Source organism: Neolamprologus brichardi, chromosome 23 (genome assembly GCF_056152115.1).
Source record: "Neolamprologus brichardi isolate AB-2024 chromosome 23, ASM5615211v1, whole genome shotgun sequence".
Taxonomy (NCBI): Eukaryota; Metazoa; Chordata; class Actinopteri; order Cichliformes; family Cichlidae; genus Neolamprologus; species Neolamprologus brichardi.
Window position 1 is genome coordinate 38,605,821 of NC_142125.1, and position 23,264 is coordinate 38,629,084.

The window sequence follows — 23,264 nt, forward strand, 5'->3', positions numbered from 1 at the left end:
TGAAATACAATAAATAAAATAAGTTTTGTACAAAGTATCGGATCAGTATCGCCGATGCCACCCTGAATATTACTTGGTATTGGATCGGAAAGAAAATCAGTGGTATCGCACATCACTAGTGCTTTGCGCTGGGCAGAGGGGGGAGGGGCGGTAGTTACACTCGCAGAAACACAGGAACAGAGCAGGAGGGAGAGAGAGAGAAAGAGAGCCAGGGACAACATCACATCACTATTATTTTTTTTTTTACACTTTTTTTTTTTACATTACTAATTCCTTTTGTGCATAATTGTATGTTGTTGTTAATAATTAATTAATTAAAGCAACAAATCAACCTAAAGAGCCGGCTCTTTTCAGTGAGCCGAATCGAAAGAGCCGGTTCTCTAAAAAGAGCCGGAAATCCCATCACTACAAGGGGAATCAAAATTCAATACATTAGTGATGTGTTGGTCGCGAACGAAATGGCTCTTAGAGCCAACTCTTTGTGTCACGCCTGGCGTAGCAGATGTGTGGAATGGAGATAAGGACCCATTCCACACGTCTGCTACGCTAAGTAGTGAGTGAGCTTTATTAACAAAAGGTGAAATACAGCACAACAGGAAGGGGGAACATAACAGAAAATACTCTAAACTGGGAAAACTAAAATTTAACACAAAGCCAGAACACGAACGAGGGTACCTTGCAGGGAGAATCACCAGGAAGCCGGAGGAACAAAAACGGAATAACGGAGGGGAATAACGCAGACGAACCAGCAACTAACAGAGGCAGACACGCGGTTTAAATACACAGAAGGATAACGAGGAAATTAAACAAAAGGAGGGCACATCTGGGAGTAATCCGACCTGACGAGACAGGGGAAAAGTAAACTGAACACACTGAGAACAAACACGGACCTTCAAAGTAAAACAGGAAACACATACACGTAATGACATAACACACCAACTTAACACAGACTGAGGGACACAGAACATAAGAACATGAACCATGAAACAAAAGAGTACAAACACCCAAGGTAACCAAAACCACAGAATAATAATAACATAAACACGGAGTCGCAGATTCCGGATCATGACAGGAGCCCCCCCCCCCTCAAAGGCTGGCTCCAGACAGCACAACAAAAAACATCCAGAAAAAACAGAAAACAACCCGACCAGGGCGGGGGTCCAGGAAGGAGGGTTCGGAGCAAAACAAAGCAGGAGCACTAGAAGGTCATAAAACAAAACACGAGTCCAAAACCAAAAGAAGACAAAAAAGAAACACACCGGAGCTCGAGAAAACAAAGTCCAAAACAGAATACTTCAGGGGGCCGGCCCGGGGGCCGACAACACAGGAGCCCGAACAGTCCAGGGGGCCGACCGTGCGGACGGCAACGGCGGCGACTCAGGCGAAGGGGGTCCGGGGGCCGACCGTGCGGACGGCAACATGCATATAAAAGTCACTTATTAATAAAAAGCTGAAAAAGGAAGAACATGTGCAAGAAGGGTGTAGCTATTGCGGTAAACAGTGTGTTAAGTGGATGAGTTGTACAGAGAGATGGCCACAGGTAGGAATGATTTTCTGTGTCGTTCAGTGGTGCTTTTCGGTAACCTCAGTCTCTCACTGAACGTGCTCCTGTGACTGACCAGCATGTCATGGAATGGGTGGGAGGTGTTATCCAACATTGTCTTTATCTTGGACAACATCCGCCTCTCCGACACCACCTTTAGGACTTCTCCCATCTTTCTAACTCCAATGTGTTCAGGTAAATAAGTTCCCAAATAAATAATCAGAAAAAATAGCACATAAATAGTTATTTTCATTTCATCATTTTCATTTTTAGGGTATGCTTTTAAGTCGCATTTATTTTATAAAGCCATCATTGTGAAGCATGTCAGCCGTGTAATAAAGCTTTGACCTGTCCACGTTGTTCCCTGCTGTCCACCCTATTACAGCTGGGATAGCACCAGCACCCCCATGACCCTGAGCTGGATAAGCGGAAGAGGATGTATGGATAGATATTTAATGACTTAGGTTATCAATGTCACGGCTGGGGCAGCAGTCGTGTTGTGGAATGAAAGGAGGACCCAAAATGCAGGCAGCCGACTGATGATATGAGTGAGGGTTTATTTACAGGTGACAGTGGCAGAAACAGACAACGAAGCATGAGAAATACTAATACTAACGGAAACCTAAACTGGGAAAACTAAATAACAAACCAGAGATCATACGAACGGGGTGGGAGGCAGAGAGACGCAGACGAGGAACAGGACACCATGAAACACAGACGAGCCGACAACAAACACAGACCGACACCCACTAAATATACACACAGAAGGTAATCGGGTAATCACACACAGGAGGGAAGAACAGCTGAACCCAATACACATGATGACCGGAGGAGACAAGCTGAACACAATGACAACAGACTGAGACCTTCAGAACAAAACAGGGAATCTAGAACCCGAACCGGACACAAGTGGGGAGGACACAGAATAACTAGAACAGAGGAAAATAATCATAAAACACAAAACGCTGGGTCAACGACCCAGCACCATGACAATCAATCCATACATGCATCCAGGTAGATATATATTGTGTTATTGTGTAGAGGTAATGTTTATCAGAGAGTGTTATCTGTAGTAATTACTGCTGTAATATCTACACCTTTTTTTGCAAACATATGTCAACCTACTGTTAGAGTGCCTCTGGAGTATTCATTGGTCCACTAGAGGACAGTGTTGAGCCTCAAATGATCAATGTGATCCAATAAAGCGTTGATGCTGGAACACAATAAATACAGATGAGACCAGGACAGCAGGGAGCAAATCAGTATTAGACGGGGAAGCATGGGGGTCAATATCAAGCACATGAGACTATCAAAGTAAAGCATGAACTAAAACACACACATGCAGCAAACAGGAAGGGAAATATGACTGAATGGGAAAACAATGGACACAACTACATAGGGAAACAGACAACCAGAGCACAAAGACACAAGACAGATACAGGGACACAAGTAGGAAACAGAAAGGGATCATAAAATAAGGTAACTTGGAATAATAAAATCAAGTAGATGAACTACCTTATAAACAGAAACTACAGAGGATATAATAAGTTCTAAAGGAAATTGAACAAAACGAATCTACAAAAAGCCAGACCAAAACACAATAAATTCTCAAAACCACCAGGAACATACAGCAGAAGAAAAACTTGAGAATAATTAACAAAGAAAACTATGAATACTAAATCAGAATGAAAACACAACTGGAGTGGAGGTAAAAAGGTAAATAAAACTACATCAGAGGCTAAAACTGAAAACGCTGGTTACAAAACCCAGGATTATGACAGAAGTAAGTTTTTAATTTTGAGAAATAGGTGTTAGTGACACATACACATTAAGAAGCTATGCAGCTACAACTACATTAGACTGGCATCAGATAGAGCAAATAATAGAAGTCACATGACCCAAAGAGAAAGTGAAAGGACATTTATAAATCCAAAGTCACACATCATCTACATCAGTGTGAACAACAACCAAGACACGCCAACTTCACAGCACAGTTGGGCATTCAGGTACGGTAACACTGTGTTAATAATCCAATGCAGGAAATCCAGTTATTAAATTATTAAATTGACCTTTATTGAGTCATCTCACATTTGGTTGACATGTGTCAAGTTAAAATAATTTAATTTCAAGAAGAATTTAAAGAATTTACTGTTTTATAATTTACCGTCTTTTTTTGCTTGTTTAATTCACAGATAGTTGATGACAAAAAAATGTTGAATATTAAAAAAATATTTTCGGGTAAGCAGTTTTTTTTCATTTCATATTCATTGTTGCTGGTTTTCTTCATCCTTCTCTTTTGATTTGCCCTATATTGTCATGTTTGTGAAGCCCTCGTGGGTTTAACATGTAATATTGAGCTACACAAGTAAAACTGGCTTGACTTGACTGAACAGTTTTGAAATCAGGAAATACTGGAGACTCGAGTGATCTTGATCTGAATTTGTTATAGATGTTTGCAAAATTATTTTACAACAGAAAAGTTACCATAATGTCCTTTGGTTTGAAAGTGGCAAAAAGTAACATTTCATTTGACTGGAAAATCTAATAGAACTGAACTGAATATGGGAAAGTGTTGCTAACATGTTTTTACTTTGTCATATTTCAATTGCAGGTAATCGCTCACCACCTTCTCGTAAGATATTTAAAATATGATACAAAATTATTTAGTCCTGAGGAAAAAACTTGAGGCTTTTACACACTGGACACGTAAGATCTGCGCAAATATTTTCTGGTCTAAAAACATTTTTCGGACTCGTCTGTTAGTGCAGCTAATGCAGCTGTTCACACTGACAGTTTGAGCAGCAGAATTCCAGGAAGTGTAATTATGTCATACCATTTACCGTAGACACACAGTGTCACGGCCGAGGCCGCCTGAAAAGTGAAAGGACTCAAATGCTGAACGCCGAACAGCACGTAAGTAGTTTTAGAGACGACGTTTATTCACTCAGTAAGTGTTCATAAACTGGAAAGTGAGGTTAACAAGTGCGAAGTGCCACAACTGAATCAAAGGGGTCTTAAGCAGCCTGGGCTAAGTAAGCAATCTGGTCTTGGTCAGTGGAAACAGCAGTTCCGGGGATTGGGCTGGAGGGAGAGTCACACTGGGTCCAGGGAAAGGGTCAGAGTCACTGTAAATAGAGTACAGACGTTCAGGTATGGTTCAGGAGAAATATGGATGAGCTGTTCGTTCTGAATCTTCCTTCGTACTGCGTACTTGCCGCGGGTGGTCGGTGGTGACGTGGAGGGGTGAGTGGTCCGGGTGTGTGGTCCGAAATTCCTGGCGTGGAGGCAGGGAGGCAGGCAGGTGGTTCGGGTGAACAGCCCGTGGGACTGTCAGGTGGTCCAGCGTCCGGGTTGGAGCTCTTCGGCAGAGATTAGTGTTTGGCAGCTTGGTGTGGCTATGAGAGAAACACACGACGAGACAAGGTAATTCACAAAGCGAGTGCGAAATCACGGTGGTGGCCTGCACTAACTAGGGTTAGCTGAGAATCTGGCGAAGAGAGGTTGAGTGCGCTGGCCTTATGAGTCCCCGGCTAAATTACCCACAGGTGTGAGCAATCAGCGGAACACTGAGGCCCCTCCCAGGGGTAGAGATGCCGGCTCGGAGGGAGACACACTGGCACACACCCGGACCATGACACACAGCTACTCAATGCGGCTTTCTGAAATCATTTTCCTGCCTCGTCTCAAACTGTCCCACTGACATCCAGCACTATGTACGAACACACAACTTCAGCTCCTGGATCCAACCGTTAAATTCTCCCTGCTGCTGTTTTCTTAGTTTCTTACTTTTCTCAGCTCATCATCGTTTGACGTTGGCTTCATTTTTAGTTTTCACAGTGCGTTTATTGAGGAAGAATTATCCTCAAAAAAAGCAACACGTTCAGTGTGTAACTGCCTTAATACATAATGTGTAATTAATTTATAACGTTGCCCTTCCAGTGTGACTCATACAATTAACATTTTCACTTTACAGTGTTAGAGGTAGAAGAGAGGAGCATACCATGGGGGTGAGTATTAAGAGTGTGGTTACTTAGAGAGGTGTACTAGAATTATTAAGATTAACCATTTAATTTCACCTGTGTTAATCCCAGAGTCACAATTTTATATCACAAAATCAATCTCTTTTGACCTGTTTGATCATTGTGGTAACTTATGTTTAATGTTCGTTCAATTTGACTTTAAAACCATCTGTGGGTGTCACATTTTTGCTCATTCTGATGTCAGTGTAAGTGATTCTCTACTGAAGTATTAAATATTATACATTCAAATTGTTACAGCAGCACAAACCTCTGAGTCACAATGTGGAATTCACATAGTTTCACATGGTGACACAGAAATGCATATTTGGTTATTTCAGGCTTCTGAAATTGCAGGTAGTAGAAAACAGATGTCAGCCTGTCTCAGTAGTACACCCCTCAAGTGTTTTGTTTGTTTGTTGTGTTATTTTGTGTTTGTTCATAGCATTGTTGTGTAAACAGTAAGTGCACACTAAATCCTATTGTAATTTTCTTTATGAACAGTGAAAGAGAGCGAGAACTGCAGCTTGTCAGAGATTACAAGCCTCACAAAGATGTCCAGCATCTCAGAATTATGCTTTATGGACCACCAGGTGCTGGAAAGTCCAGCTTCATCAACTCTGTGGACAGTGCTTTAAGAGGCAAAATAGCAAATCGAGCTTCGGCAGACGCAACCTCTGGTGACAGTTTCAACACTGCAGTATGTATAAGGATTCAATTCAATTCAATTCAATTTTATTTATATAGCGCCAAATCACAACAAATGTCGCCTCAAGGCGCTTCATAGATACAGAGAAAAGCCCAACAATCATATGACCCCCTATGAGCAAGCACTTTGGCGACAGTGGGAAGGAAAAACTCCCTTTTAACAGGAAGAAACCTCCGGCAGAACCAGGCTCAGGGAGGGGCGGCCATCTGCTGCGACCGGTTGGGGTGAGAGAAGGAAGACAGGATAAAAGACATGCTGTGGAAGAGAGACAGAGATTAATAACAGATATGATTCAATACAGAGAGGTCTATTAACACATAGTGAGTGAGAAAGGTGACTGGAAAGGAAAAACTCAATGCATCATGGGAATCCCCCGGCAGCCTACATCTATTGCAGCATAACTAAGGGAGGATTCAGGGTCACCTGGTCCAGCCCTAACTATATGCTTTAGCAAAAAGGAAAGTTTTAAGCCTAATCTTAAAAGTAGAGATAGTGTCTGTCTCCCGAATCCAAACTGGAAGCTGGTTCCACAGAAGAGGGGCCTGAAAACTGAAGGCTCTCCCTCCCCTTCTACTTTTAAATACTCTGGGAACAACAAGTAGGCCTGCAGAGTGGGAGCGAAGTGCTCTAATAGGGTAATATGGTACTACAAGGTCATTAAGATAAGATGGGGCCTGATTATTTAAGACCTTGTATGTGAGGAGCAGGATTTTGAATTCAATTCTGGATTTAACAGGAAGCCAATGAAGGGAAGCCAAAACAGGAGAAATATGCTCTCTCTTTCTAGTCCCTGTCAGTACTCTTGCTGCAGCATTTTGGATTAACTGAAGGTTTTTCAGTGAGTTTTTTGGACATCCTGATAATAATGAATTGCAGTAGTCCAGCCTGGAAGTAATAAATGCATGAACTAGTTTTTCAGCGTCACTCTGAGACAGGATATTTCTAATTTTAGAAATGTTGCGCAAATGGAAGAACGCAGTCTTACATATTTGTTTAATATGTGCGTTGAAGGACATATCCTGGTCAAAAATGACTCCAAGGTTCCTCACAGTGTTACTGGAGGCCAAGGTAATGCCATCCAGAGTAAGAATCTGGTTAGATACCATATTTCTAAGCTTTTCAGCGCCGAGTACAATGACCTCAGTTTTATCTGAGTTAAGAAGCAGAAAGTTAGCGGCCATCCAAGTCTTTATGTCTTTAAGACATTCCTGCAGTTTAACTAATTGGTGTGTGTTATCTGGCTTCATGGACAGATAGAGCTGGGTGTCATCTGCATAGCAGTGAAAATGTATGCTATGTCTTCTAATGATGCTGCCTAGGGGAAGCATGTATAATGTAAACAGAATTGGTCCTAGCACTGAACCCTGTGGAACTCCATAATGAACCTCAGTGTGTGAAGAGGACTCTCCATTTACATGCACAAATTGGAGTCTATTAGATAGATATGATACAAACCACTGCAGTGCAATACCTGTAATACCTACAGCATGTTCTAATCGCTCTAACAGGATATTATGGTCAACAGTATCGAATGCTGCACTAAGGTCAAGAAGGACAAGCACAGAGATGAGTCCACTGTCAGAGGCCATAAGAAGATCATTTGTAACCTTCACTAAAGCTGTTTCTGTGCTGTGATGAACTCTGAAACCTGACTGAAACTCTTCAAATAAACCATTCCTCTGCAGGTGATCTGTTAGCTGTTTGACAACTACTCTTTCAAGGATTTTTGATATGAAAGGAAGGTTGGAGATTGGCCTATAATTAGCTAAGACTGCTGGGTCTAGAGATGGCTTTTTGAGTAAAGGTTTAACTACAGCCACCTTGAAGGCCTGTGGTACATAGCCGATTATTAGAGATAGGTTGATCATATATAAGATCGAAGAATTAATCAATGGCAGGACTTCTTTGAGCAGTTTTGTAGGAATGGGGTCTAAAAGACACGTTGATGGTTTGGAGGAAGTAATTATTGAAGTTAATTCAGAAAGATCGATTGGAGAAAAAGAGTCTAACTTAACATCAATGGAACTAAGAGTAGCTGTAGATAATATTACATCTGTGGGATGATTATTGGTAATTTTTTCTCTAATGATAAAAATTTTATTTGTGAAGAAGTTCATGAAGTCATCACTAGTTAACGTTAAAGGGATGGTTGGCTCAAAAGAGCTCTGACTTTTTGTCAGCCTGGCTACAGTGCTGAAGAGAAACCTGGGGTTGTTCTTATTTTCTTCAATCAGTGATGAGTAGTAAGCTGTTCTGGTTTTGCGGAGGGCTTTCTTATAAAGCAACAAACTATTTCTCCAGGCTAAATGATGATCCTCTAAATTTGTGACACGCCATTTCCTCTCCAGATTACGAGTCATCTGCTTTAGGGTACGTGTTTGAGAATTATACCACGGGGTCAGGTACTTCTGATTAGAGACCTTAGTTTTCACTGGAGCTACAGTATCCAGAGTCGTACGTAGTGAGGAGGTGAAATTATTAACAAGATAATCGACCTCTGTTGGGGTAGCGTTCAGATAGCTGCTCTGCTCTGTGTTGGTACAGGGCATTGACGATGATAACAGTGGCTGGATTATATTCTTAAACTTAGTTACAGCGCTTTCAGAAAGACATCTACTTTGATAAAGTCCACTCTCCACTGCTGCGTAATCAATTATTGTAAATGTAAATGTTATCAAGAAATGATCAGACAGGAGAGGGTTTTCAGGAAACACTGTTAAATGTTCAGTTTCTATGCCATATGTTAAAACAAGATCTAGAGTGTGATTAAAGTGGTGGGTGGGTTCTTTTACATTTTGAGAGAAACCAATTGAGTCTAACAACAGATTAAATGCCATGTTGAGGCTGTCATTTTTAGCATCAACATGGATGTTAAAATCACCCACAATAATTATTTTATCTGAGCTCAGAACTAAATTAGATATAAAGTCTGAGAAATCAGACAGAAACTCTGTGTAAGGCCCAGGTGGACGATAGATGATAACAAGTAAGACTGGTTTCTGAGTTTCACAGCTGGGGTGGACAATGTTAAGCATCAGGCTTTCAAATGAATTAAAAGTCTGTCTTGGTCTTTCATTAATTAATAGACTGGTGTGAAAAATTGCTGCCACACCGCCCCCTCGACCTGTGCTTCGAGATTTCTGGTAGTTAGAATGACTCGGGGGTGTAGATTCATTTAAACTAACATAATCATCCTGCTGCAACCAGGTTTCTGTAAGGCAGAGTAAATCAATTTGTTGATCAATTATTAAGTCATGTACTAACAGAGACTTGGAGGAGAGAGACCTAATATTTAATAATCCACATTTCACTGTTTTACTCTTTGGTTCAGATGTGGATACTGTATTGTTCTTTCTTTGTAAATGTTTAAGTTGTTTGTTGCTGGTTTTTAGTTTGTTTTTTGTCTTTTTGGAAGCAGACACAGTCTCTATGGAGATGGGTTTTTGGGGGGGTAGCAGGAGGAGAGAAGCTGCAGAGAGGCGTGTAAGACTGCAACTCTGCTTCCTGGTCCCAACTCTGGATAGTCATGTTTTGAGGGGTTTAATAAATTTGTCGATATTTCTAGAAATGAGAGCTGCTCCATCCAAAGTGGGATGGATGCCATCTCTCCTAACAAGACCAGGTTTCCTCCAGAAGGTTTGCCAATTATCTATGAAGCCCACATCATTTCTGGGACACCACTCAGACAGCCAGCAATTTAAGGAGAACATGCGGCTAAACATGTTGTATCTATCCTTATCATAATTGCTGTTAGATGCTTGCATGAAAACACACTCATTTCCTTTGAGGTTTTCTAGGACTACAGGAGTACATTGCAGTGGAAAATGCTTTGTAGACAATAAACTATAAAAAAAGAGTAAAAAAAAGTCGGTACAGCTAGTGTGTAAATTATTCTGAAAACTGTTTAGGGTCTTTAGTATATGACATTATAAACACTATTTTTTACATTCACAGTACAGGACATATAAAATTCAGAGAGAAAATCCAAGAACCTTTTATCCTTTTGCATTCAATGACACCATGGGCCTTGAGAGGGGCGCTAACGGAGAAATTCTTGTGGAAGACATCAAACTTGCCATGAGTGGACATGTAAAAGAAGGTTACAGGGTATGACATCTTCATTCAGACACAATCTGTGAAACTGTATTGTGAAAAAAGGTTTAAGTGATTTTCCGTTTTTTTCCCAGTTCAACCCCAAATGTCACTTGTCTGAAATGGATCCTGACTACAACAGTTCTCCTACTTTAGATGACAAAGTCCACATTCTGGTTTTAGTCATTCCAGCTGACAGAGTGAGCATGATCAGTGTTGAAACTGTTGAAAGGAATATGAAAGAAGTCAGAGTAGCAGCTCGTGACAAAGGTGAGAGCAGATGTTCTAAGAGCATTTATTATGTCTTAATTTGAAATAGTAGAAAAACATGAGATAAAATGATTGTATTGGTTTCTGTATTGGCAGGGATCCCACAAATAGCTGTTATCACTAAAATTGATGAAGCCTGTCCTGAAGTCAAAAAAGACATAAAGAACGCCTACAAGAGCAAGCACGTGAATCAGCTGGTATGTTCAAAGAAGTAACTTTCATGAGCTTGTAGACAGTTTACACATGAATGTAACATCTCTAATTCAGCTGTACATTTCAGTATATTTTTCAGAAACCTCAGCTGGAATCAGTACAAATAATTCAAGAAGTAATTTATAATTATGTCACTGCTGCAACAATACAGTTTAAGTTTTTTAAAAAAAATGTAATATTGTTTAAACTTAGATGGACACAGTGAACGTGGACCTGGGTATTCCACTGAACTGCATCTTCCTCGTGAAGAACTACCACAAAGAAATTGTGACAGATGACAACATGGATTCACTGATACTGTTTGCACTGAAAAAGATCATTGACTATGGAGAGGACTACCTGAATGACCAGAATGATCCAGATGATGTGTGAGGGGGATAGAAAAAGGTGATTTTGCTTCACCAGCATTACAATCACAGCCACACAAACAGTTAATTTCACCAGAAACTTTATCAAACTGATTTTTGTCTTGTTCTTATTTTATTAAACTTTTTGTTCTTTTGCAAATTAAATCCAAATAAACTTCAAAGAAAACTAATACATGTACTTTTTGTTATTTACTGTATGAAAAATGACAGCTATATACCTGTAACCTGTTGCCTCCTGTGTAACTCAAATACCTGATTTCAAGTCTCGATGTAAGACTGTCCTCTCTGAGTAAGTGATTTCTTGTTTCCAGAACTGTTTTAAATCTGTTCACTTAAAATAATGACGACTGAACAGAGCGTGTGTTTATTTGTTCATTGTATTTATTATATTGAAATAACATTGATAACGTTGGCAGTTAATGATATTTTAATCAGAATCAGAATACTTTATTGATCCCTAGGGGAAATTATTTTTTGTTACAGCGCTTCATTATAAACAAACATTAACAAAGACAGACAATACACTATCTAAGAATAGCACAATATATACATGCATATAAAAGTCCCTTATTAATAAATAGCTGAAAAGGGAAGAACATGTGCAAGAAGGGTGTAGCTATTGCGGTAAACAGTGTGTTAAGTGGAGGAGTTTTACAGAGAGATGGCCACAGGTAGGAATGATTTTCGGTGTCGTTCAGTGGTGCTTTTCAGTAATCTCAGTCTCTCACTGAACGTGCTCCTGTGACTGACCAGCATGTCATGGAATGGGTGGGAGGTGTTATCCAACATTGTCTTTATCTTGGACAACAGTTGCGGACAACATCCGCCTCTCCAACACCACCTTTAGGACCTCTCCCAACTTTTTAACTCCAATGTGTTCAGGTAAATAAGTTCCCAAATAAATAATCAGAATAAATAGCACATAAATAGTTATTTTCATTTTTAGGGTATGCTTTTAAGTCCCATTTATTTTATAAAGCCATCATTGTGAAGCATGTCAGCCATGTAATAAACCTTTGACCTGTCCACGTTGTTCCCTGCTGTCCACCCTATTACAGCTGGGATAGCACCAGCACCCCCATGACCCTAAGCTGGATAAGCGGAAGAGGATGTATGGATAGATATTTAATGACTTGGGTTATCAATCCATACATGCCTCCAGGTAGATATACAAGTCCAAATAAGGAGTTGATGTTATTGTGTATTTGTCATGCGGCGGCTGTGTGAAGGCAAGAGAGGATCCAAATGCACGGCTCTAGACACACGGGGATGAACTCAAAGGCAGGTCTTTATTAACAGGAACATAAGAAGTCATACAAAACTATACTGGGAGTCCGAGAACAAGATAACCACAAAAACTGGAGCACAAGGAGCAAACAAAAAACAGTTCGGGAGGCCAACCTGGAGGATGGCAACACAACAGTGCAAAACAGTGCAGTTCAGGAGGCAGACCGTGCGGACGGCAACGGCGGCGGCGTGGAAACAGTTCAGGCGGCCGGCCGTGCAGAAGGCAGTGGCGGCGGCGAAGGAGACAATAGAGCTGGTCCGGAGGCCGCCCAAGACAGTGATGACGTCTGGCTAGAGGCCCAGAAATTGGCTGACGACGCTGAGGTGCTGGACGTACCTTGGGCGGCGGTGTAACAACCGCTGGACCAGGCGATGCTGAAGCGGATGCGGAGGCTGGACCAGGCGACGCTGAAGCTGAAGCTGGCGACGGCGAAGCTGAAGCTGAAGCTGGCGACGGCGAAGCTGCTGCAGGCGTTGATGACGAGGCTGCTGCAGGCATGGATGACGAAGCTGCTGCAGGCGTGGATGACGAGGCTGCTGCAGGATGACGATGATGGCTGGACGGGCTCCTCAGACCCCCCCAGCGGAAACAGGTGGCCGAACGGGCCCCTCGGACCCTCCAGCGCAGACGAGGACGTGCTGGCCGGGCTCACCAGAACCCCCAGCGAAGACAAGGAAGTGCTGGTCGGGCTCACCAGAACCCCCAGTGGAGACGAGGAAGTGCTGGCCGGGCTCACCAGAACCCCCAGCGGACGAGGCGGGTGGCGGCGTGTGAGCCGCGGAGTGCTGGATGGACTCATCCGAGCTTCCAGCAGAAGCTGATGTAGAACCAGAGGGTATTGGGTCCCCTGGCTGGATGTTAAGCGGACCAGAAGACTGAACTGCTACAGGGGACTGGGCTACCCAGATAGCAAGGAAACATTGAACAGATGTTGATTTTCCATCTGAACCATCAGAATCGTCAGGCTTGAAATGTCAACACAAAATCAATGTTGAAACAACATTGAAATACTGATGAAACCTGACACTGACATTGAAATAACATTGATTCACTGTTGTTCTGTCATCGTTGATTGTTGATCTATTTATAGTTGACAAGGTGACAACAATCACGTTGAAAAACCATTGATTTATGGTTGAGCAGGAAATTAAAGCTGCTAACACTTGGACTATTCCATAGCCCCCCCTCTCACAGTGGTACATCCCTTCAGGTAACCATTGTCTTGTACAGTAGAGCGGGACATTAGATTTACTCTCAGCGGAATTGACCGGAGAAGGCATCAGTTCATGCACTGCACTGGCCTGCACCACGATTAATATAAGGTAAGAATGAATGACTTTTGTTCTATTCGTCATTTCCACGGTTGCATTTGAATAACAGTAAAAAACAAACAAACTTGTTAATGTAAAGTTTCGGACAAAATGTGGGAGCCCGAAATTGTGTCTACTTTCATCTTACAATCCGGCAACAAATAAATTGCACTGCGAACAAAGTCAACAAAGAAAACATTTTTGTTTCATACTTTTCCGTTATATTCCCTTACAAAGCTAGCTTTAACGCTTCGAGGGTTTCTTTGTTCTTGCCGTCGCCTCGGCGCTTGACCCAGACTTTCGCTCTGTAGTTGCTTTTTAGCATACTACTACAAAAAATTGTAAATCTGTGATATATGATTGATAAACGTAAAGGTAACTGTATAAATGTGTTCAATGACTTTGTTACTTTTAATGATTGGAGAGCACCCGGGTGCTCTCCAATCATTAAAAGTGAGGTGAGCGTGCAACGTGAGCGTGCAACGTAAAGTTTGAATTGAGTGCGAATCGAAGCGGCCGCTTCGATTCGCACTCAATTCAAACTTTACGTTGCACACTCACCTAACTTTACGTTGCACGCTCACCTAACTTTACGTTGCACGCTCACCTAACTTTACGATGCACGCTCACCTACCTTGCGTTTGCACCTTTTGTCCACACGTAAACTGCGTTTTATTATTTATTCATTAGTTTTTCGCCTCTCACTGCTTAAGCCATTAATCTTTCTGGAATTGTTTTTTTAAACAGATGCGACCTCACAAAAGATTTTAGCTATGCTGTCAGACCTGACGACAGCTGTTAACGAACTCCGTGAGGAGGTCAGAGCCATCCGCCATCCCTGCTGCAATGAATCGGTAGATGCTGGGGTACTGCCTCTGGATTTGCCCTTGCACAGCATTGAGGAGCTAAACAATGCAGAGGCAGCTCTTCAATCATAAGAGGCAAATAAGGCAATGGTAAGTATATAAAGGTTATGTACACTTTGTAACTATAAAGTGTAATAGCTGTCAGATGTGATTTAAATACATAACAACGGCCTGTTGATTAAACACACAAGCACTTGCATACACATTTAAGACATGAGACACGCTAATTTCATCTCTTAAAATGTGTCTATAGGTGAGACGCTTTGCCTTGATTGGAGGGACCACACTGGAGGTGCGAGTCCGCCGTGTAATGGCTTATGCCATTACAAACGAGCTGGCCTCGGTACTCAACTGGGCAGGGAAAAAAACCAAGGACCAGACAAAGCAAAAAATGTCATTTAAAGATACAGCGCTCTGCAAATGCATATATGGTGGTAAGTTTTACAGTTTTTTTGCTATATTACTTTGTCTTTCTTAATAACAAGACTTTCATGTCCGGTTAATCTGGAGATGGAGTCTTTGGTCTTTGGCTTGTTTAGTCCTCGGGTTGTAGTTGTACAGCTCGAGGACCCCATGTTTATTTTGTTTTAAAGGATACACGGCACACCATGCTAAGACTTATCACTTTTTCCGCTCATAGCTCTTTGGGAATCAAATGCGGCAGTTTGCAGATTTACGCCTGGTGACTTTCATGTTTATCAGCCTAGGAGTTTACATACTTTCTCCCCGCTGAAGACAGTTAACAAGAGCTTATTCATGTGCTCTAATTCACTTTTGTTTGTGTGTGTGTATTTTTTTCCTAGATGGCCTGACGCAGCAGTTAGGGGCAAACTCTATGTCCAAGTTTGTCTTTGCACAAGCAGTGCAGAAATGGCTCCGATACGCCCCAGATCGTATGGGTATGGGTGGTGCAGGACGCACATCATGCATCCCCATCCCAGAGTAAAAAATTACAAACTTCTGTGAAACATATAAATGTAAATAGGAAACTGTCTTTTAATAAAGTATTTAGCAAACGAAACATGCCTATTGACCTTTTTTTGTTTATTTTTTTTCTCTGTTACATCACATGCAATGCTTTCTTATTTTAGGATATTAATATTGACATGATACAATGTGAGACATTTGTTGTTGTTTTTTTTATAAAGGGTGTCCAATTTGAGGAATAAGTACAATTATGTGTTTAGGTGGTTTAAGTATTGATGGAAACATGCAGTAGTTTAGTATTGGTTAAAATACCTATAAAGAAAGGTAGATTTCCAGTCATGATTTAACTGTTGTTTTAATAAAAAGCAACTGTGCGAAAGAGGTGGAAAATCAACACCATAGCTCAACAGTGTTTCAATATCAGAATCTGACATTGAAACAATGTCAGATTCAATGTCAGGTGTCAACATTGATTCAACATCAAAACCTGACGTTGTTTCAACATTAAAAAAGGGTGCAAGAGTGACGTTAGGTCAACGTCACACTTCAACGTTGATTCAATGACGTCGCCTGATATTGACTCAACGTTGTCTCAATGTTTCCTTGCTATCTGGGTAATGATTCAGGTGCGAGCTGAGCTACAGGAGACACGGGGAGCTGAGCTACTAATGGTGGTGAAGTAGATGACTGCATGGAGGACTGAACTGAGGGCGTCTGCACTGGCACAGGGGACTGAACTAATGTCCGAGTAACGGTGGTGGTGAGAGTGGAGTAGGTGGTGGAGTTGATGACTTCACAGGAGACTGCACTGGGGACACTGGAGACTGCACTGGGGACAGATGAGCTGCAGGAAACTGAACCGGGGACTGCAGTGACGGTTGTGGTGGAGGTGTAACGGGTGGAGGAGTGGATGATGGAGCTAAGGGCGACTGAGTGGCAGATCGAACTGATGACTGAAGTGATGGTACAGGTGAAAATGGAGCTTGAGGTGGGGTAGGTGACTGAGGTGCAGGGGACACAGGAGACGTGGCTAGCGGGGACACAGGAGACGTGGCTAGCGGGGACACAGGAGACGTGGCTAGCGGGGACACAGGAGACGTGGCTAGCGGGGACACAGGAGACGTGGCTAGCGGGGACACAGGAGACGTGACTAGAGTAAAAACCGGAAAACCGGTGATGATGCGGGGGTGACGGTCTCCTCTTCATCATCCGACCACATCGCTGCTAGGAAAGAAGCGGGAGAGCGACGGTCAGAGCTGAGAGGGGAAGGAGAAGGGCTCCGCAGCAGCGGCGCCGAAAAACCCTCTCGTTTTAGCAGCCGCTGTTGCGATACGGAGAGCCCCGTCTGCTGCTGCGATACCGTCGCGGCGAGCTTAGTTCGCTGTCGCTGCGGTGGCTGCCTGGCGGAGATCTCCGTCTGCTGTCGCTGTGGTGTGGAATCCCGGGAGGAGACGCTGTCTGCCAGCTCACGAGCTTGTAACGCCTCCTTGGCTCGGCTCAGTTCATTAATAAAGCCCTCATAGCAGGTGAGCTGGCGAAGGTAAGGGTTACCCTCGATTATTGCCCTTATGGCGTTAGGTCCGACGGAAATTGTCCGTGAGTCCAAGGCGTGGGTTATTCGTTTCACCAGACTCTGTACACGGAGAATATCTCCCTCACGGGCGGAGCCTACTGGATCCATTTCGTGGTTGCCTCGTTCTGTCATGCGGCGGCAGTGTGAAGGCAAGAGAGGACCCAAATGCACGGCTCTAGACACACGGGGATGAACTCAAAGGAAGGTCTTTATTAACAGGAACATAAGAAGTCATACAAAACTATACTGGGAGAAACTAAAGCTGAGGCGCTGGGAAGACGCGGGAAATGCACACAACCTAGAAGGACGACGCAACACGGAACAAAGGGATACTTTGACATAAATACACAGAAGGTAATGAGGGAAGTGGGAACACACGGGGAACGCAGCTGAGGACAATTACTCGTGACAGAGCGGGGAGGACACGAACCTGAAAATACTGACACAAAGATGTGGACCTTGAACACAACACAGTACACAGAGATGAGCACAGAGAGAGAGGCAGAGAACAAGGATGAATACACGAGGGGATGAGGAGAACACAGAACACAAAGGACGGGAACACGGTACCAGAACAAACACCACAATAACAGCATGGACACGGGGGGGATCCAAATACCAAACCAAACAATCTAATGAACATAAGGAACAAAATACAAAACCACAGGAAAACTAAGAACACTGGGTCAAAATGACCCAGGACCATGACAGCATTGTATTATTGTGTCGAGGTCATGTTTACCAGAGCGTTATCTGTAGTAATTACTGATGTAATATCTACACCTGTTTTTGCAAACATATGTCAACCTACTGTTACAGTGCCTCTTGAGTATACGTTGGTCCACTAGAGGACAGTGTTGAGCCTCAAATGATCAATGTGATCCAATAAAGCGTTGATGCTGGAACACAATAAATACAGATGAGACCGAAACAGCAGGGAGCAAATCAGTATTAGACGGGGAAGCATGGGGGTCAATATCAAGCACATGAGACTATTAAAGTAAAGCATGAACTAAAACACACACATGCAGCAAACAGGAAGGGAAATATGACTGAATGGGAAAACAATGGACACAACTACATAGGGAAACAGACAACCAGAGCACAAAGACACAAGACAGATACAGGGACACAAGTAGGAAACAGAAAGGGATGATAAAAGAAGGTAACTTGGAATAAGCCAGACCAAAAGACAATAAATTCTCAAAACCACCAGGAACATACAGTAGAAGAAAAACTTGAGAATAATTAACAAAGAAAACTATGAATACTAAATCAGAATGAAAACACAACTGGAGTGGAGGTAAAAAGGTAATTAAAACTATATCAGAGGCTAAAACTGAAAACGCTGGTTACAAAACCCAGGATTATGACAGAAGTAAGTTTTTAATTTTAAGAAATAGGTGTAAGTGACACATACACATTAAGAAGCTATGCAGCTACAACTACATTAGACTGGCATCAGATAGAGCAAATAATAGAAGTCACATGACCCAAAGAGAAAGTGAAAGGACATTTATAAATACAAAGTCACACATCATCTACATCAGTGTGAACAACAACTAAGACACACCAACTTCACAGCACAGTTGGACATTCAGGTACGGTAACACTGTGTTAATAATCCAGTTATTAAATTATTAAATTATTAGATTGACCTTTATTAAGTCATCTCACATTTGGTTGACATGTGTCAAGTTAAAATAATTTAATTTCAAGAAGAATTAAAAGAATTTACTGTTTTATAATTTACTGTCTTTTTTGCTTGTTTAATTCACAGATAGTTGATGACAAAAAAATGTTGAATATTAAAAAAATATTTTCGGGTAAGCAGTTTTTTTCATTTCATATTCATTGTTGGTGGTTTTCTTCATCCTTCTCTTTTGATTTGCCCTATATTGTCATGTTTGTGAAGCCCTCGTGGGTTTAACATGTAATATTGAGCTACACAAGTAAAACTGGCTTGACTTGACTGAACAGTTTTGAAATCAGGAAATGCTGGAGACTCGAGTGATCTTGATCTGAATTTGTTATAGATGTTTGCAAAATTATTTTACAACAGAAAAGTTACCATAATGTCCTTTGGTTTGAAAGTGGCAAAAAGTAACATTTCAATTGCCTGGAAAATCTAATAGAACTGAACTGAATATGGAAAAATGTTGCTAACATGTTTTTACTTTGTCATATTTCAATTGCAGGAAATCGCTCACCACCTTCTCGTAAGATATTTAAAATATGATACAAAATCTTGAAGACAAAACTTGAGGCTTTTACACACTGGACGTGTAAAATCGGTGAAAATATTTCCTATCTTAAAAATATTGTTCAGACTCATCTGTTCTTTTTGCAGCTGTTCACACTGACCGTTTGAGCTGAACAATTCCAGGAAATGTAAACAAGCAGGCAGAGCAACGTTACTGAAATCCATGGGTAAAAAGCAGAATTGATGAAATTGTTTATTGATGTATTTTTGCGATCCAAGATCGATTTGTCTGATTTTTTGGATCTGAATAAAATGACCTGAATAACAAGGCCACTGCGTCAGACAACAAGTGCACTCTAAACTCACACGGTACGCCTACTGAATACACAATCAAATGGAAATAGTCATGTCATACTATTTACCTCAGACACACAGCTACACAATGCGGCTCAGTAAAATAATTTCCCTGCCTCGCCTCAAACTGTCCCACTGACATCCAGAACTATGTACGAACAAACAACTTCAGCTCCTGGATCCAACCGTTAAATTCTCCCTGCTGCTGTTTTCTTAGTTTCTTACTTTTTCAGCTCATCATCGTTTGACGTTGGATTCAATTTTAGTTTTCACAGTTCGTTTATTGAGGAGGAATTATCCTCAAAAACACAACGCGTTCAGTGTGTAACAGCCTTAACACATAATGTGTAATTAATTTAAAACGTTGCCCTTCCAGTGCGGCTCAATTAACATTTTCACTTTACAGTGTTAGAGGTAGAAGAGAGGAGCATACCATGGGGGTGAGTATTAAGAGTGTGGTTGCTTAGAGAGGTGTACTAGAATTATTAAGATTAACCATTTAATTTCACCTGTGTTAATCCCAGAGTCACAATTTTATATCACAAAATCAATCTCTTTTGACCTGTTTGATCATTGTGGTAACTTATGTTTAATGTTCGTTCAATTTGACTTTAAAACCATCTGTGGGTGTCACATTTTTGCTCATTCTGATGTCAGTGTAGTGAGTCTCTGCTGAATAAATATTATACATTCAAATTGTTACAGCAGCACAAACCTCTGAGTCACAATGTGGAATTCACATAGTTTCACATGGTGACACAGAAATGCATATTTGGTTATTTCAGGCTTCTGAAATTTCAGGAAGTAGAAAATAGATGTTAGCTTGTCTCAGTAGTACACCCCTCAAGTGTTTTGTTTGTTTGTTGTGTTATTTTGTGTTTGTTCATAGCATTGTTGTGTAAACTGTAAGTGCACACTAAATCCTATTGTAATTTTCTTTATGAACAGTGAAAGAGAGCGAGAACTGCAGCTTGTCAGAGATTACAAGCCTCACAAAGATGTCCAGCATCTCAGAATCATGCTTCATGGACCACCAGGTGCTGGAAAGTCCAGCTTCATCAACTCTGTCGACAGTGCTTTAAGAGGCAAAATCGCAACTCGAGCTTCAGCAGACGCAACCTCTGGTGACAGTTTCACCATTGCAGTATGTATGAGGATGCATCTATTCTTATCATAGTTGCACACTCATTTCCTTTGAGGTTTTCTATGACTACAGGAGCGCACTGCAGTGGTAGCTGCTTTATAAGCATTAAACTATAAACCAGTGAAAAATAGTCAGCACAACTAGTGTGTAAATTATTCTGAAAACTGTTTAGGATCTTTAGTATCTGGCACTAATATAACAACACCACATTTTTTATTTACAGTACAGGACATTTAAAATTCAGAAAGGAAATCCAGAAACCTTTTACCCTTTTGTCTTCACTGACACCATGGGGCTTGAGAGGGGCGCTGAGAAAGGAATTCATGTGGAAGACATCAAACTTGCCATTAGTGGACATGTCAAAGAAGGTTACACGGTATGATGTTTTTCATCCAGATGTTTGTACACAGTCTGTGATACAGAAACTGTATCGTGCAAAAAGGTTTAAGTGATTTGGCTTTTTTTCCCCCAGTTCAAACCCACAGCTCTCTTGCGTGAATCGGATCCTAACTACAACAGTTCTCCTACTTTCGATGACAAAGTCCACATTCTGGTTTTTGTTATTCCTGCTGACACAGTGAGCATAATCAATGATGAAACATGGAAGAAGATGAAAGAAGTCAGACTACATGCTCGTGACAAAGGTGAGAGCAGATGTTCTACATGTATGATGTCACGATTTCAAATAGTAGAAAAACATGAGATAAAATGATTGCATTGGTTTCTGTATTGGCAGAGATCCCACAAATAGCTGTTATCACTAAAATTGATGAAGCCTGTCCTGAAGTCAAAAAAGACATAAAGAACGTCTACAGGAGCAAGCACTTGAATCAGCTGGTATGTTCCAGGACTTTCATAACTTTTATGAGTTTGTAGACAGTTTACACATGAATATAACATCTCTAATTCAGCTGTACATTTCAGTATATTTGAACAGAAACCTCAGCTATAATGAGTACAAATATTTGAATAAGTAATTTATAATTATATCACTAGTGCAACAATACAGTTTCAGGTTTTTTAAAAATGTAATATTGTTTAAACTTAGATGGACAAAGTGAACGTGGAACTGGGTATTCTACTGAACTGCATCTTCCTCGTGAAGAACTACCACAAAGAAACTGATACAAATAACGATGTGGATTCACTGATACTGAGTGTACTGAAAAAGATCATTGACTATGGAGAGGACTACCTGAATGACGTACAATCCTGACCTGTAATCAATGTGTGAGGGAGCTAGAAACTGAAAATGTTCAGTTACTCTTCAAGTGATTATGCTCATGTTTCATTTGCCATCGCTACAGTCACAGTCACACAAAAAGGGTGTGAAAAGAAACTTCTTTTCTTTTGCAAATTAAATCCAAATAAACTTCAAGGAAAATCAGCACATGTACTTTTTGCTATTTACGGTATATTCAAAATGGTAACTGCATGAAAAATGACACATATATGCTTGTAAACTGCTATCTGCCGTGTAACTCAAATAAATCATTTTAACCCTTGATGTAAGACTCTCCTCTGTGAATCAGTGATTTCTTGTTTAAAGAACTGTAATTTAAGTTGGATAAGTGGTAGAGGATCGATGAATAGATATTTAATTACTTAGGTTTTCAACCCATACAAGCATCCAGTTAGATATATAAGTCCAAATCAGGATATGTGCTTAGTCCTCCCCTTGGCTATGCATTTGAGAGCTTAATCAGATGGTACAGATCATCTGTCCTCTAGTCACAGTCGGACTACTATTCATGAAACTAGTAAGTTTTCCTACTCAGCTTTTTGTTTAATTATTTCCATTTAGAGTAAACTCAGCCACGCTGATACTTTGTTACTACTGTCAGTGTGAGAGTAAGAACATTGTAGGAATAAACAGTGTATAAGTATTGCTCGCTGCTGTTTAAAAGTTTGAGAGGAAAGAGTAGATATAAAAACAAACATCAAAGATGGGCTCAGTCTACGTTTACATTTGATATCAGGTCAGCAACTACAGTGTCTCTCTCCTGGTTTAAGATCATATCTGTAAAATAGTTTTTAGCCAACATGAGGAAGTTAAATAAAGTTGTGCCTATGACTTTATTACTGATGCTCATCAGGGAAAGACAAAGTGAGCTGTGTGGCAGGCTTGGTTAGGATCCAAATACTGGGCTTTGACACAGAATAATTAATGAAAGGCAGCAGCTTTATTGTTGGAAAATACATGCTAACACTAAGTACATGAACACTAAAAAGGAAACAAACATGAAATGAGAACTAAGAATCTTGCGCTAAACCACGAATGGCTAGGCAAGACATAACATGACGTGGCTATAAAACAAGGCGCTTACACAGCAACTGCGGAAGAAGTGACAACAAGCAGGAAGACACAGGGCTTTAGTACACAGAACG

At 41.2% G+C, this 23,264-nt stretch overlaps 2 protein-coding genes and 1 long non-coding RNA gene across 3 annotated transcripts; all 3 read left to right on the forward strand.

Moving 5' to 3' along the window:
* Nucleotides 1-1,530: 1,530 nt before the first annotated feature.
* LOC102778378 (interferon-induced protein 44-like) lies at nucleotides 1,531-11,534 on the forward strand. Its single transcript, XM_087836392.1, has 7 exons — nucleotides 1,531-1,540; nucleotides 5,517-5,550; nucleotides 6,064-6,259; nucleotides 10,223-10,375; nucleotides 10,456-10,630; nucleotides 10,727-10,827; nucleotides 11,036-11,534. Exons 1-7 carry the CDS (start codon nucleotides 1,531-1,533, stop codon nucleotides 11,213-11,215), a joined length of 849 nt encoding a protein of 282 aa, XP_087692518.1. The 3' UTR covers nucleotides 11,216-11,534.
* A 3,200-nt stretch (nucleotides 11,535-14,734) lies between these two features.
* LOC148096296 (uncharacterized) lies at nucleotides 14,735-15,689 on the forward strand. The gene is made up of 3 exons (XR_015717223.1): nucleotides 14,735-14,765; nucleotides 14,929-15,109; nucleotides 15,479-15,689. It is a non-coding gene; the product is annotated as an uncharacterized LOC148096296 (long non-coding RNA).
* Nucleotides 15,690-19,820: 4,131 nt separating this feature from the next.
* Nucleotides 19,821-22,338, forward strand: LOC102780648 (interferon-induced protein 44-like). The gene is made up of 7 exons (XM_087836393.1): nucleotides 19,821-19,830; nucleotides 20,139-20,172; nucleotides 20,681-20,876; nucleotides 21,100-21,252; nucleotides 21,349-21,520; nucleotides 21,613-21,713; nucleotides 21,925-22,338. Exons 1-7 carry the CDS (start codon nucleotides 19,821-19,823, stop codon nucleotides 22,090-22,092), a joined length of 834 nt encoding a protein of 277 aa, XP_087692519.1. The 3' UTR covers nucleotides 22,093-22,338.
* Nucleotides 22,339-23,264: the final 926 nt, after the last annotated feature.